The following is a 15,100-nucleotide window of genomic DNA, read 5'->3' on the forward strand; positions in this document are numbered from 1 at the left end:
CGTATCCAGTTGAAATCGCACGAATGTGCTGCTGCTGCTGATGATGATTAGTGGCTTTCCCTTTGAATCGGGGCATCGGTTGTCAGCAACCGACTTGCCTGATTTATTGTGTTTACTTGCCCTACTCCCAGCTAACCTATAGATTTGCTTCCTCCCTCCCATCTCACCCTCTTTTCTGTTTTAAACTCATCGCCCCCACCCCCCTTTTTTCTCCCCTCGCTGTTCTATATTCTCATCCGTATGATTACTCCGCCTGCGTACCCATCCCTTCCCTACTTTTCCTCCACCACCACTCCAGTCGCCTTTTCGTCACCTCTATGGCCTTGAAGTTGAGGTTCCCCCTCGCCCCAAATCCCAAAGCCTCCGCCAGCGTCGTTTCCCCCTCACCCCACGGTGGCCGTATCTCTGTGCAGCTCCTGACAATATGGTCTATAGTTTCCCGATCACTGCCGCAGCATGCACACGTTTCATCCTGCTGTCTGTAGCTACCCGTGTATGCCTGGGTTCTCAGGCACCCTGCCCGTGCTCTGTTGCTGGCTCAGCGCCGTCATGTATGTGTTGTGAGCAGCTGTCCTTCCAGTTTTCCTTCTACAATTCTTCGAAGTCAAAATCAAAAATAATGTTTTCGTGTTTAGTCTTGGTCCCGCGTCATCCTATCTTAGTCACGAGAGCGCAGTCACTTTAAATGCTAGCGATGCTAGTGCGCGCGGCTTGCCCGCAAAGGTCAGTTGCTGTGCCTAGTCAGAGGATAAGATAATGGCGCCGTTCCTGCCACAAGCGAGAAGGGAGCTTCCAACCACCTAGCAGCTATCTTCAAGTAATCAGCTCGGTGGAAACGCCTTGTTGTACAGCAATACACTTTGCGCCTGCATTTTGTCATTTTTCCACCTCACCCCTTCTCCTCAGTATCGCACTCTTCGCATGCTGGTAAAAAAAAAAAAACAGATAGCCATTGGTATGTTTGTTATCTGAATAAACACGGCGTTACTGCGCGTCACTCGTTTTTCTAAACATTGTATTATGCTGCCAATGATGTGGAAATATCCGGGGCTGTTTTTCTTGCCCTTCCATGCTGTGTTGGGGCAGATTTTGCCTCAACGAATTTTCGCTTCAACGAAATTTTTTGCACGTCCTGTCAATTTCGTTGTAGCGGGATTCGACTGTATCCCCCACAGTTTCATCTCCATTGGCGAAAATGCCAAGGCGCCAAGAATACACTTATACACTGCACACTTCGCCCCTCCCCAGGTTTCACATTAGTGAGATGACCCGGGATTTTTTTTAAGGCACTGCTCTGTGTACATGCAGCTTTACACGTACATCAAAATACTCTTGGGACTTTCTGCAATAAAAACTGTAATTAGACATAATTTATGTGACTAAAACTGCCTGATGATCCTAACTTTGTTTTTACAGCAGAAATGAATTATTTATTTCTTGGCAAAAATCAGTTTTAGCCGAATGTCTCTCGTCGTGCGCAGAAAACGGCAAAAAGCCCATTTTCGGTTGCGCCTCGCCTGGCGTCGTTCTAACCTGTCAACCCCTTTGTTGCAGGAGTCCATACGACAAAAAGACCTGACCAGGTTTTACCTCCAGCAGAAGGAGGACTGTTATAGCTCTAGCGTTGCCCTTTTTGTTGGAAACATGCCGCCGAATTTATCCCAGAGGCAGTATGAAAAAATTTTAGTAGACCTCTTAGGAAAACGTGAGTACCCCACTCAACACTTGTACCTTTTTGACCTTTATGTATACCGTAATTGTGTGCTTCATTCCGAAACACAGTTGAAACAAACCTAATGATTGGGTAGGAGGCCGTAAATAAGCTGATATTACCAAAACTGCGCACAAGTGTGCCGTGGCAGCAAGAAACCAGGCCAAGATTAAGATTTTGTTTTATCTACACATGTATTCATCTGGGGACAACTTTTTAATGCAACTGCGTTTTCAGCTGTTCTGCGGGAGTGCAGTCAGCCGTAACGACGGCTCTGCTGCATAGGACGCGATAAACATTTTAAATTAAAACAATGTACGCTTCTGTCTTGTGAAAAAAGTCGTTTTATTTAAATAATTCAGCCCATATAATTACTGATTGAATGCAATAAAGTAATCCTTATTATCAAAAAGTAGCTACCTATAGCAAAAAGACCTTCACTGCCAACATCACCTTGTAGCAGCGGTAATATTTCTCAAATACTTTTTGTACGCATTGTACCACTGGTGTTAATTTCTTCTCCCTGTACTAATCCTTTTTCTCTTTCACCCCCCCCCCCCCCAACTTCCCTCTGTGCCCAATCCTCCTCCTTTGGTGGAGCAGCTTACAAGTTCAAGCAAATAGGTCCAATCTATTACGAGTACGGTTCCCTGATCATCACCTACGACAATGCAGACATCGCAGTGAAGGCTTTTTACATGCTGAGGGAGTCGAGCTTCGAAGACAAGAACCTCCTCGTGCTCCTCCTGCCCAACACCATTCCCGAGATGATCCCCGAGGGCGTCAGGGTGAGTGCGGGAGCATAGGCGTGTGCAGAGTTCTCGATTTGGGGGGGCAAAGTCTTACAAGAGTGCTAAATTTCATTAAGATTGGTACCTTAAAAATATCATCTATTACTTTTTTGCAACGACGCCCATTTCACATAAGGCAGTTGAAAGGTGATTGAGAATTGAGGCATGTTCTCATCAAGCGGTGATGCAGAAAATGTGTAAGGTTGAAAAAAAAATTAGAACCTAGCTTTTTTTTCAGGAATACGAACAAAAAAAAAGTGCCTCAGTTTAAAGCATGAATATTATGGGAAGTGACATATTCTATGATTCCTAGCAATAGTATCTCAATACTTGTGCCTCCTTGACTAGTCAATGTAGTCGCTTTGTGGGGACTATGTTGAAATGAAATTTGGGTGCTCAAAGAAATAAACAAAATGCACGCTGATATTGAAAACCACATGCTTATTATCTGCACTCTTAGAATTTGTCATGTCATTTTTTTCTTTTTCAGCCATTATTGGTATTTGTGAACGTGAAGAGCGGAGGCTGCCAAGGCCTGGAACTCATTACTTCTTTTCGAAAAATGTTGAACCCCTACCAAGTCTACGACCTCGAAAACAGTGGACCCTTACCTGGGTAAGGACACGACGGGCTACCAGGGGAAATAGTTGACTGATAGAATGACTTCTGAGTGGGTGATGCCGCATGTCATTTCAGTCAAGAGAGGTGGGAGCGACTTTGTTAGGTGTGCTCCCCTCGTCATGTGCAGCTATTTAAAATCAAATAAGACAGCTCAAAACTGGTACAGTGGAAAAGAAGTGATGAACAAAGGTGCTAACAGCTGTTTTTAAACTAACAGGTGCTAACACTTGTTTATACTTACTACATCTTCCCTTTTCCTTTCTCTTTGGTTTGTACACCTAATCTGCATACCTGTTTGTTACGCCTTTTGGGCTGAGTTAATGTCCCACGATAAAGAATCACCCAGCCATCAACTTGATCTCCCCTCTTGACAACCATGGGTCAGAAAAGACAAAGTAAGGAAATAACACTATGTAATGAAGTCGGGATCCTGGTTCTAATAGATGTTGTTTCGCCTCGTGTAGAAAAAAAAGGGAAAGGGAGTCACTCGCTGTCATAGCTGAGGTGAGGAGTGGAAAGAAATGTCGAATCACACCCCGGAATGGCAGACCATGACGGTGGCGTTGGAAGTGGCGAGAAGAGTGGACACCACCGCACACAGCACATCTCGCGACGCAGGCTGTACGTGTTTCGGCACGTGCGCGACTACAAGATCCTGGTGTGCGGAGGGGACGGCACGGTGGGCTGGGTGCTCCAGTGCCTGGACAATGTGGGCCAGGACTCCGAGTGCCAGTCCCCGCCCTGCGCCATCGTGCCTCTGGGCACGGGCAATGACCTGGCGCGCGTGCTGCGCTGGGGCCCCGGATACACCGGCGGCGGGGACCCCCTCACGCTGCTCAAGGACGTCATCGACGCCGAGGAGATCCGCCTCGACAGGTCGGTAGTGTACCACTGGACCCAAGCTGACGGGTGACTCTTTCTTCTTGTACAGCTGTGGAATAGCACTGGCTAGGGTGCAGACCTTGAGGGAGTCCTAAAATGCAAGGCTCGTATAAGTAAAGCAGAAACAGTAGGATTCCGATTGACGAGTACTTGTGGCAAATACAATTGTAGGGAAAGTACGCCACTCCCGTTATTTTATTGGGCTGCACATTTACAGCCTTCTTTTAAAGGTATGGGTCGTGGTAGGAGTTTATACCGAGCAGTTACAGTGAGAAGTTTGGCATTAAGCTGTTGCTGATGATGATGCGCGTTGGCGCCTAGAAAGACAGAAACATCAACTTTGTAAAGTTGCTTTTTAGCTTGGAGCTCATGAAGGTGACATTTGGAGAAGACTTATAGGTTGTATTCACTGGTGTGGCGCTCATGCGGGCAACGCTGCATATGCGCCGCCATGTATGTGCTGCAGCGTCTGTGTTACGTCGGGCTCCACGAGATGGTGGTGCTTGGCTGCACTGGCGCCTGGTGGAGCACCATACATGACAATAGCAAAAGCTGTTTGATGTTGCAAACTGTGCCCCACCAAACGCAAAATAATATCTCGATGCCAAATACTGTTTCGTGCAGCACCCTGCAATCTACCTGTCACCAGACATGGTTGAAATCGTCGCATGACTAGGTAGAGCGGTAAAAACATATGAGCCTTGCAACTGGGTCGTGATGAACCACGTCATCCGCATACGCCACTGAAAGCCCATCGCTCCTTTAAGTTCTGCCACGCGTTTAGGGACAACAACAGAAACATTGTTGCCGAAAATTTTGCTGTGTGGAAGCCAAACTCAAGTGACTTGTTCAAATCATGCTTGCAATTTGCCAGCGCTTGTGCCGGCTGCTTAGTGCAATCACGGCACGGCTCAGGAGACAGCCTGGCTTGCACTAGCTGCTACACTGCCGTCATATCTAAATTGGCATACACGGGAAGCGTTTCTTCAAAAGCATTATTTCATTTTTATACCAACCACGCATTAGAGGGCACTTGTGTTGACATCCATGGTTGCAGGCAACTGCAGCGTCGGCCTCTTGTGTGCCGTGTCACTTTCGCTCACAGCCGCGGTTTCATTCTCCGGTGATGTGGAGTTCTCGCAGGCAAGAAGAGTGCCACCACATAATGTGAGAAGGTTATTAATAGATCTGTTAACACCACGGCTGGGAATCGGGTTGAAACGGGGCAGACAACTCACACGGGTGTTTTTTTCTTCTGCGAGGTGCGGGCGCAACGCGAATGCGCATGCACACCGGCACAGACATGGCAGTTTCCAGCGTTGCCTAGTGAAAAAATTGCCCGCTAAACTTTTCAGTGAATACCATCTATAGACATAACTAAACATTCGTCGTGACTACTCATCGGAGCAGTGCTATCGTTTCGGAAGGGCCAAGGGTTTTCCCCCCTTCAGAGCGCCTACTGTTGTGACATCTGCGCAGGTGGACGGTGGTCTTCCACTCAGATGAAAAGCCGGAGGAGAAGCCAGGCTCTCTGACCAACAGCTCGGGTTCCACGTCAGAGGACAACACGGCCATATTTGTGATGAACAACTACTTCGGAATCGGCATCGATGCAGACCTTTGCCTCGACTTCCACAACGCTCGTGAAGAGAACCCAAACAAGTTCAATAGCAGGTGGGTTTCACAAATGGGCGGCTAGCTTAATCCATAGACAATGTGAACCTAATACTTGATTTTGTCCAGTTCCTTACTTGTATCTAACAAGCCATGTTGGACAGCGACGATCCCGGGTCATTAGTGATGACCCCAGGTCATTAGTGATGACCCCGGACTCATTCTTAGACCTCCCCCATTATTGTATAAAGTGTCCATTTTAAACAGCTATCTTTGCCATGGTAACTACCTGGGGTGTCATGATTGTAGGCTCGCATGAATGATGGTCGTAGGAGGTAACCGTGAAAAAATGGCGTTGCTTTAGTGCGTTTGCAATGCAGGTGCCATATGTTGAGTGCTGTGGTTTTTCAAGAGTCCCATTTCCATTTTAAGTTCCTGAGGGGACGTGCTCCTTGAAACAAATTGTTTTTTTTTAGTAATGAAGTTAGGAGGCTGAACTTTGCACAGCTTGTAAAGATTCAGCTCCTCTTGTCATATATGCAATCAGATATCGTATAGCTGCTCCGGGTGAAATTTTACGCAGCGTGACGTGCAGAAAAATGGCTTTTTTGTGCACACTATTTTTTATAGTAAATATTTTTACTTATGTTGAGTTCCAATGGCAGATCCGGAGCACTTTCAGAGCAACTTTTTTGCTCTGTTTGGAGCAAAGACGTTCCAATGACAGATCGGGAGCAACCAAATCCTGTTCCAATAGCAGATTGAGAGCGCTGCCGCAGCCAAGATCGCTCCGCGGAGCAAGAAAAGTTGCTCCCCCATAATCAGTGGAGTTGGCCAGAACTCGCACGGGGCCTTGTCTTCTGTTGTGACGTCATTGCTGTCTGCTTCTGCTGTACTCCCCTTTTCGGATCGCCATGGCACCCGCTCCGGCAAATACACGCAACGGCCGCAGTCACAATGGGAAAATAGATGCTGCACGCCGTGTCGCGTTCATGCTTGCTACTTAAAAAAAGCACTTGCGACAGCTGAAACTTGGAATCAAGTGGTGAGGAGACCAACTCGAAAGGCAACTGGGTGGACATGGTGGAAGCGCTCCATCGGCTTTTCTTCTTTTTCGCCTGCCTATGAAAAGGCCGACGAAACTCTCGTCTCAGGCTCCGTTGAATGCTGTCGAGGCTACTTAACTCTTTCGTTACGGCGGAAAAACGGCCGATTTTAAGTGCTTCCACAAAACGTTTTTTTTTCTCTTGAGCTACTGGACACACGTAGCCTTGCTATGCATGAAATTGTAGCTTATAGATTGCTCTTCCAAACACAAACGAGCAGTTTTGTTAAAGGTACAATTACTTACAGTTTATTCGTCAAGTAATCAGAAAAAAGCCCCCAAGAAAAGTATACGAAAAACACAAATCGGCACTTTTACCGAGACTAAAAATTATTTCAGGTATTTTAAGATATACAAATTGTTCCTACGTTCCTTGGCTATGATTCAATATATAACTCAACAGTGTACACCAAGTTTTGGCTTTTTGAGGGCCCGTCAACCTAGCGCAACTGACGGCTGTGCCACACCGCGAGGGCACTCAAGGGTGAGTGAGTCTCTGTAAAACGTGCATCCCAGTACCGTACTTACCCGATTCTAACGCGCCCTTTTTTTCCGGAAAAATAGGTCGAAAAATCGCATGCATGGGATACGAAACCGAAACCGAAACAGCGGAAATTTCGTCCCACCCATCGTCATCGCCATGTCAAGATGGCATCAAAGCTTTTAGCAACATGGAGGTTTAGCAACGATTTTTCGGACGCAGGAAGCATAGGCGCCTAGGCTTTTCTATCGGCGTTCACACAAATCGTCAAATCGTTCCACTTGCGCGCTTGATAACAGCAATGGCACCAGCGGCTCTCACGCGTTCAAAACGAGCGGTCGGCTGAAGCGTGCGCCTCTGAAGAAGCTCGCGGGATGGGCGTGTGAGGCGTGGGCCACGATCCCATCGACCACGGTTGAACGTTAGTTCAGAAGTGTGGCATCGCGAACGTGCTTGGCGGCACCGAGGACGAGATGTTGCGGTCGGTGGAGAGCGACGAGGAGTGAGATGAGTGAGATTACTTCGGGAAATAAATCACCCGTTTCTCTTGCGTTTGTTTTTCTTGCTCACACAGTTACGTTCGCGTTACAATCGGAGGTGCAAGTTTTTTAGTTTTTTTGTCAGGAAAATCGGGTGCGCGTTAGAATCGGGTAATTACGGTATACTCTTTTGTGTCCTCGCAAAAAATTCTTATCAGTTCGGTGGTAAAAAACAAGAAAAAAAAATGAGCGCTCTCGACAAGCGTCGCACCTGAACCCTGTAGCGCTAATCTGACATGAGCGCCAGGTTATCTTGAAGGTGATAGCGCGATACAGCGCGGTGCATTTGGCAAAATATCCCGGCCGTACGTTCTCGAGACCCTAAACACAAACTCAAAACCGCAGTCGTCAGATAAGAAGCACGTTTTGTTTATAAATACAGCGCGGAGTCACAACGAAATTACCTGCCAGCGCTTGTTGAAGTGCGAGGCACCTGAACCGGAGCTTCATCGTCCTAACTGAAATCTGAAGATCCCACATCATTGCTTGACCCCTGACTGCTGCTGGAATCAGAAAAATCGACAGCAGGAGCTGCCGAAATGCTTGCTACAGCAGTCCGACTGTGCGGAGCGCGGCGCGAACCCGACGCCATTTTTCCTCCTCCTCCCCTCCCCCTTCGGTTCAAATTTCTCTTGCTACGCCGCCACCACACGAGACACATAAACAAACGAAACCGAAATTGAAAGAGAAGCTGCCAATGAACACACCAGATGGCGATAGTTGTCTGTGGAGCGCGGGTTTCAGATTTTGCGGGAGATTTAAAATCATCGGACGCCGGCTTCCGATTGCCTATGGCGCCGTCGTGAAAGAGTTAAGTCGCTTCATCGTCAAAAGAGTTTATTAAGGGACTTTAGTTGAGACCCGACAAAAAGAAAACGCTTGCAAGGAAGCAGGAATTGGTGGAAGGGCCTGATGTAAAGGCTGCAAGGAAATGTCCATTCCCGTCAAACTTCGGCATTTGCTCTGGCGGGAGCCCGTGTGTTCCAAAGGCAGGTTTTGAAGCACCTTCTCTTCGAGGGAGCAGTGTGCTCTGTGGCGGAGCTCGGCGACCGCTCCCTATCTGCAGGGGTGGAACAGCTGCACCATTTGTGCCATTGAGCTCCAAACGCATTTGCCTGCGCCATCCTGCGCTGAACCACCCCTGTTGCGCCAAACTCGTTTTTCAGCGCCACCCTGCACTGCAGCGCCTGAATTGAGCCGCGAGATACGACTGCCATGAGGCCCCGTGCCCAAAAACTTGGCTGAAACATTGTGTTTTTGGTCTCATCAAGGCAGTTATGGTTTCAGTTTCATCAAGGCTATGAGCGGTTGTGAAAGTTGGCTTTGGCCAGTGGCGTCGGAACAGGGGGCGCAGTTGGAGCGATGGCTCCCCCCATTCTACAAACGGGGGAGCACGGCTCCACCAGTCAAGGGGCACCTGAAGACTTCTGCTGAGGCCCAGGCGGCTCCAGCAAAGTTAGGTTTATTTGAAGAAGGCAAAATAGCTAAGGATCAGGCGATATTCAGTCGGATTGCCGGTGGCTCTGGTCATTAATTAGGCAATATTTTTCGTCCTTATGAATGGCCTCAAATCTGAAAAAAATATTGCTTTCGGCGTTACCCGTTTTGAGCAGATATATAGTTTAAAGGGGCCCTGAAAGGCTTTTTGAGCACACTAAATGAACTAGCGCAATCGCTAGATTGGGTCGCCAACGTCACCTGTGCCAAGTATTACTCTTTTACGCGCAGCGGAAAGCTCACACTTTTGTTGCAAAGTTTGTCGCTTTTTTCTCACCCTTTCCTTCGTGTTTTTGGACGCCGCCATCTTCACATGTCTACATCATCGATTCCCAGATGTTCGTCATGAGCTAGACATCCTGCTATTGGGCGGCTTTTTCACGCACTTCCGGCAAAGAGATGAGTCGTCTGCTCAGCGTCGGCTCGCCGGCTGATCTGCCAGCGGAGTGCCGGAGTGCTTTGACATTTTACGACAAACGAAACAAGTGTAAACAAACGCTTAACCGTTTGTATTGAATGCAACACGGCCATAACACGACGTGGATTTTATCTTGCGTGAGTACGTACCATAAAGAAAGTCCCGTGGCACTTCTTTGGTGCAATCGCAGAGAACGCCCTGAGCCGAACGCCCGGGTTTGACGCGTACATTTTATTCAACTTCAAAACAATCCAGAGATGCGTTTCGAACGAACGCAACGTCACAACATGCGTTGCAAGTCTGAACCGCGATTGACAGACGATGAGTTGCCTCCTCCTGCCCGTCGTAAATTCGGCACTCACCTCACACCCGGTTTGCGGGGACGAGCAGCAAGTCACAACTCTGGCGCGCAAGCGAGAAGGCTTTTAGCCAGGCACACTGCACATACCCCATGCGAGGTTGAGTGGTACGTCGTTCGAGAAAGATAATCCAGACCATGGGAAGCACTCCACCCGCAGAAGTACAATGCGCATTTCATCGCGAAACGAACGCGTCCACAACACACAGGAGGCGATGCACACACACACACACAGCTTCTGTCGTTGCATTGGCTTAGCTGCAAGCTTCGTTCGGACAATCAGCGATGCTACGACGCTACAGAGCTGCGTGAGGACGACGTGCTAACCACTTCACGTATTTAAAAACACAGGGGCGAAGAACTAGGTTCATCGGAAGCAAAAAATCTTTCCTCCATTATAGTGCCTGAAATATACTGGCTAGTGTGCCGAGGACGGGCTCCAGGCGGGCGCCGGGAGCGATGTACGCAGCCGTCTGCCGCTTGGGGCGCTGCCGTGCGGGAGTGTGCGCGTTCATCCGGCCCGAGCAGATCGCGCGGTTACCTCCGAGCTGCGTAGCAGACGGCAGCGGCAGAACTTTCCATTCCCGCTTGCGACGAAAGCGAGCGAAAGCGACGGGAATTCTGTCGCGCAACCAAAATTTGTCCCGACCATTCAACAAAAACGATCGTCGCGCGACAAAGCGACGGAATTCCTGCCGCTCTCACTCGCTTTCGTCGCAAGTGCGAACGGGCCTTTATGCGCAATCTCCGCCCCACATAAAACAAGCTCTTGCTTGTCGCCTGAGCATACGGTTGATATCTGACTACGTTACACTGTGCTTGCCAGTGTATTTAAGCGATGTCACTAGGTTTGAAACGTACGCGCTCGGCGTGCAGCTTTGTAAACGCAAGCGGTTTCACATACGCACGCTATTTTGCTGCTAATAGAGTTTTAGTACAGCGTTTGTGGCCTTTGCATACGCTAAACGCTAAATTTTTGCGTCCCGCTACGTGACACCGCGATGGGAGTTTTAGTAGAGCGTCTCATCAGTTTTGCGTAGCGACACACTAATGCATACGGCGCCATCTGTCAAATGTTTTCCGAAATGTCTCGCCGGCTGATCTGCTAGCGGAGTGCCGGAGTGTTTGGACATTTTACGACTATCCAAACAAGTGCAAACAAACGCTTTCCCGTCAGTGTTGAATGCAACACATGGGTGCAGCTTGTCAGAACACGGGTTCTCGCTGATCGAGTGCAGCGTTGGTTTGCTCTTCGCCTTCACGTTCATCGCCGCTGATAAGCGATCCGATCCGGCGCGTTTTGTGCACGGGTTCTGTGTCGGTTGAAAATGTCTTTTTTCACATGCCGCCGGTAGTAGGAATTACAACCACCGCAAAATAACACCCGGAACCAGCGGGGACACATCTGAGACCGCGCTTTTTGGATAAACAGTGCGCGGTGCACCAAAGGGAACGAGCGCACGATTCTCCCCACGCGGCTGCGAGTTCGCCGCTGATACCAAGTGCAGCTACGTACACCGCGAAAGGGCAAGGCCAGGCCGCACACATGCGGCCAGGTCATTCGTTCGCTTTTCCAGCCTGTGTCCATGGTGTCTACAGAGATGAAAAAGCCGAAAGAGCTGGCCCGTAGCAGACGGCAGTCTGTGGGAGCGCAATAGCGGAAGTACGTCACCGCTGAGGAGCGGAGCATCATGGGAGGGGAGGCCAACAGCGAAGAAACAGTTGAAAGGAGGAGGAAATACGGCGCGACGATAATTCGCGGTTTTTGATTTACGATTTCTCAGCTAATACTCATCGCTTTAACAAAATTCTTGCAGGAGGAGATTGCTAATACATTGCTTTATTTGGTTACATGTACATCCATGCATCTGCGGAAGGCATTTCAGGACCCCTTTAAAGGCCTTCGTACTAAGCATTCGACAGGCTACTCTCTCTGCTCAAATATTCGATGCCTGTGGTATCAATCAAAGGATGGAATGTATATTGGCTAGGCCTTTTGTATCCGGCTCGTACAATCGTGATACTAGCCAGCTGCACTGGACAGTATGACCAATAACTCTTTACGCTAACCAGTTCAGATTTCTTGGAAAACCATGGTTCCCTAAGCGGCTTGCACCAATCGCATAATTACTCACGCTTTAACAAGTTGACAGCAGAGGTATCAGCAGTGCGACTATATATTACGAAATATGAATGCATCCATACAATACTACTGCAATTTTCATAATATAATGATGCACCAGACAATCAGAAATACTCGGAACAAAATTAAAACCAATTATCCGTTGTGCATGCACGTACTCTAATAATGAAACGCACATGGTTCAATCTACATGTACATGTTAACGCATAGCATAACTTCTTTCTTAACTAATCTGTATATTTAACTCGCTTGCTTTGTCAACATTCTTCGTGTTAGTCTTCATTTGGTAGCATGAATGTGCAGGTCTGGTTGTATGTTCGCAGTTTGGAGGCATGTATATAAATATGCTCTAAGTATGTGCTTCTTTTGAAAATTTTAAATTTGTTTTATTTATTTAGATGTACACAGCTCTTTTGCATTGATAAATAAAAAGGTACGGAATCGTGGGTGCTACCGTTGCCTCGTGTAGAGGGCACAGTCATCGTGAATGATTAACTGGCCTTTTTACTGTGCTCTATATCTCCAGCATCTGTAATATTATTGTGCCTAGAATATATTCTAGGCACTATAGTGATACTCAGTGAATATTTGACTGGGTTTGATTTGGTTTGATACTGGTGGGTCAGTCGCAATTATTTATGCATACTAGTCATTGTAGCAGCACGGTACAGACCCTGCAGAGGTACTCAAAGAAAATAAATTACGATGCATTAAAAAAATAACCGTAATATTAATATAATTGATGATGATGATGGTGATGATGATGCTGCTGCTTATGGTAGCATAATTTTGGCTGCCCCAGGGAAAAAATAGTTCCGACGCCACTGGCTTTGGCTTAGCGATAAGGCTGCAGGCTCTAAGTGCCTTCTCCCACCTTTTCCGCCTTCTCTTTGCATTTCTTTGTTTCGCATTTGCACAATTTTGTCTGGCGGTGCCGGCTGCTGCACCACAATCAATAAAAAATGACCAAAAGTAAAATATTTTTGTGGCTTATCGCTAGCAGATAGAATAATATTCACAAGAAACGTTGTAGTTTATTAGAGGTAAATTTAGTTGCCCATTTTGGATGATTCTGGCTTTGCTGCCTGCAACTTTTCTTAGTGGCATGTATTGAAAAAACAGGTTCTTGGACGCTTTGCCCTCGCTTGTTAATTCGGTTCACTTTTGTTGTGAGGTAATTACTCATTTTCGCCTGTGAACTTTGAGGTTAGCTTTGCTTATTTGGGGATGGTCCAATATTAATTCATGCGTTCTAACACGCTCTAGTTACGTAGTCTACTCTGTAAGTTCATCGACTCTCGCAACCCTGTGACGGGCAAAGACAAAACTATGTTCAGCATTGCACGGACTAAAACCGCTGTTCAATAGAAAATATGCAAGCAAACACCTTGTTTTACGGAATGCCACCGTGTGTTCTCTAAAACACTGCCATTTACCAGACATGAAGAAAGTCCCATGTATCTGGTCCCCTTCGAATCTGTGCATGACGTTTGACATTTGAACAGTGATAATAACGCGTGCGCGCTGGGGACTAAGGTAGATAACTCCGCATGTTGTAAACCTCCAGATATAGTACCAGAACTGCGTTCCCGGGTTGGGGTAGGTTCTAGTGCACGGACGAACGCCTGAATATTAGATAAAATGTAACTTGGATGGGGCTGGCCCAGCTGCCAACAGGGAGGTTAGGCAGGCGCCACAATGCTGTGAAATGGTGTTGCATTTGCTCCAAATTGCATTGCTCGCTGCTCCGAACCTGCTCCAAAAGGCCTTCCTGGCTGCTCCAAGCTTGCTACAAAAGGCACTTCTGCCTGTTCCCAGGACTGCTCCCAAAACCCATGTACCCTGTTCCACCACTGTATCTGCCATTGGAATTCAACATGAAGGTTTTTAAATAGCCTGGGTGGTTCCTCATGAACTGCCGAGTGCAATAATACGTATACCTGAAAAAACTTTATATCTATTTTCTTCGCCAGGAAAAAGAATTGACTGGTAGTGTGCCTTTTTTTGCGTTGTATATTTTTGTATTATGGCCGTCAGAAATAAAATATTTAGAGACACGAATTGCATAATTAACATGATTTGTCCCCTCTATGGGTTATAATGAACATGTGTGCAAAATTTCATTGCATTGCGACAACCCTAAGTTGGAAAAATAGCGTGCACAAACTCTGAAAATGAGCAAAAGCGCTAAAACACAATTGAAAGTTTATTTCTTTGGCAGATTAAGAAATTCTTGCTCAAACAACATGAAACGTGGTGGGGTTATAATGAACATGTGTGCAAAATTTCATTGTATTGCGACAACCCTAAGTTGGAAAAATAGCGTGCACAAACTCAGAAAATGAGCAAAAACGCTAAAACACAATTGAAAGTTTATTTCTTTGGCAGATTAAGAAATTCTTGCTCAAACAACATGAAACGTGGTGGATATAGCCAGCTTCTGCTCTGACGCGTTTACAAAGCCGATAGCGTCGCTGATAAAATCAGCCTTGCATGCTTGAAAGCACGTCGCCATAAGGCCTTGCTGTGCCAGTCAGGCTGGCGTTGGCCGTGGTCGTTGCAATCCTGCGCTGCTTGCACTTTTCCTTGTACGAGTGTGAAGTCCGGGACTTGCGGTGACGAGATTCATGCTTCTCCTCACCGTTCATGATACAAAACTGCCAATAAGGAAATAGAAAAAATAGCTCTAGTCTGATGCGATGTGCGAAACGTTGCGAACAAAATGATGCACACGGTGCAGAAGTGGCAGCAGCCAATGGCGGTCCCGATTTCATATCATGCGATTTAAATACCCGGTGGGAACTCTCAAAACAGGCATAAAAAATATTTTCAAAAATTTTTTTTACGCAGAGATATAAGCTGACGAGCAGCTTAATTGAGAGGAGAAGGCTTGGTATACCTCTCTCAAGTGACCGAAACGGTGGCCAGCCATGCTGCTGT

General features: G+C 47.2%; 1 protein-coding gene across 2 annotated transcripts in view; it reads left to right on the plus strand.

The window, feature by feature from the left end:
- Positions 1–15,100, plus strand: part of LOC144152704 (diacylglycerol kinase theta) — a 64,940-nt gene that overhangs the window by 30,256 nt on the left and 19,584 nt on the right. For both annotated transcript variants that reach the window (XM_077684108.1, XM_077684109.1), the window contains exons 13-17: positions 1,555–1,705; positions 2,315–2,499; positions 2,993–3,117; positions 3,742–3,999; positions 5,485–5,679. In XM_077684108.1, the coding sequence (XP_077540234.1) occupies positions 1,555–1,705; positions 2,315–2,499; positions 2,993–3,117; positions 3,742–3,999; positions 5,485–5,679 (914 nt within the window). The remainder of the gene's footprint in view (positions 1–1,554; positions 1,706–2,314; positions 2,500–2,992; positions 3,118–3,741; positions 4,000–5,484; positions 5,680–15,100) is intronic.

This window comes from Haemaphysalis longicornis, unplaced genomic scaffold (genome assembly GCF_048455015.1).
Source record: "Haemaphysalis longicornis isolate Haplotype H1 unplaced genomic scaffold, Haemaphysalis longicornis Haplotype H1 scaffold_9, whole genome shotgun sequence".
Taxonomy (NCBI): Eukaryota; Metazoa; Arthropoda; class Arachnida; order Ixodida; family Ixodidae; genus Haemaphysalis; species Haemaphysalis longicornis.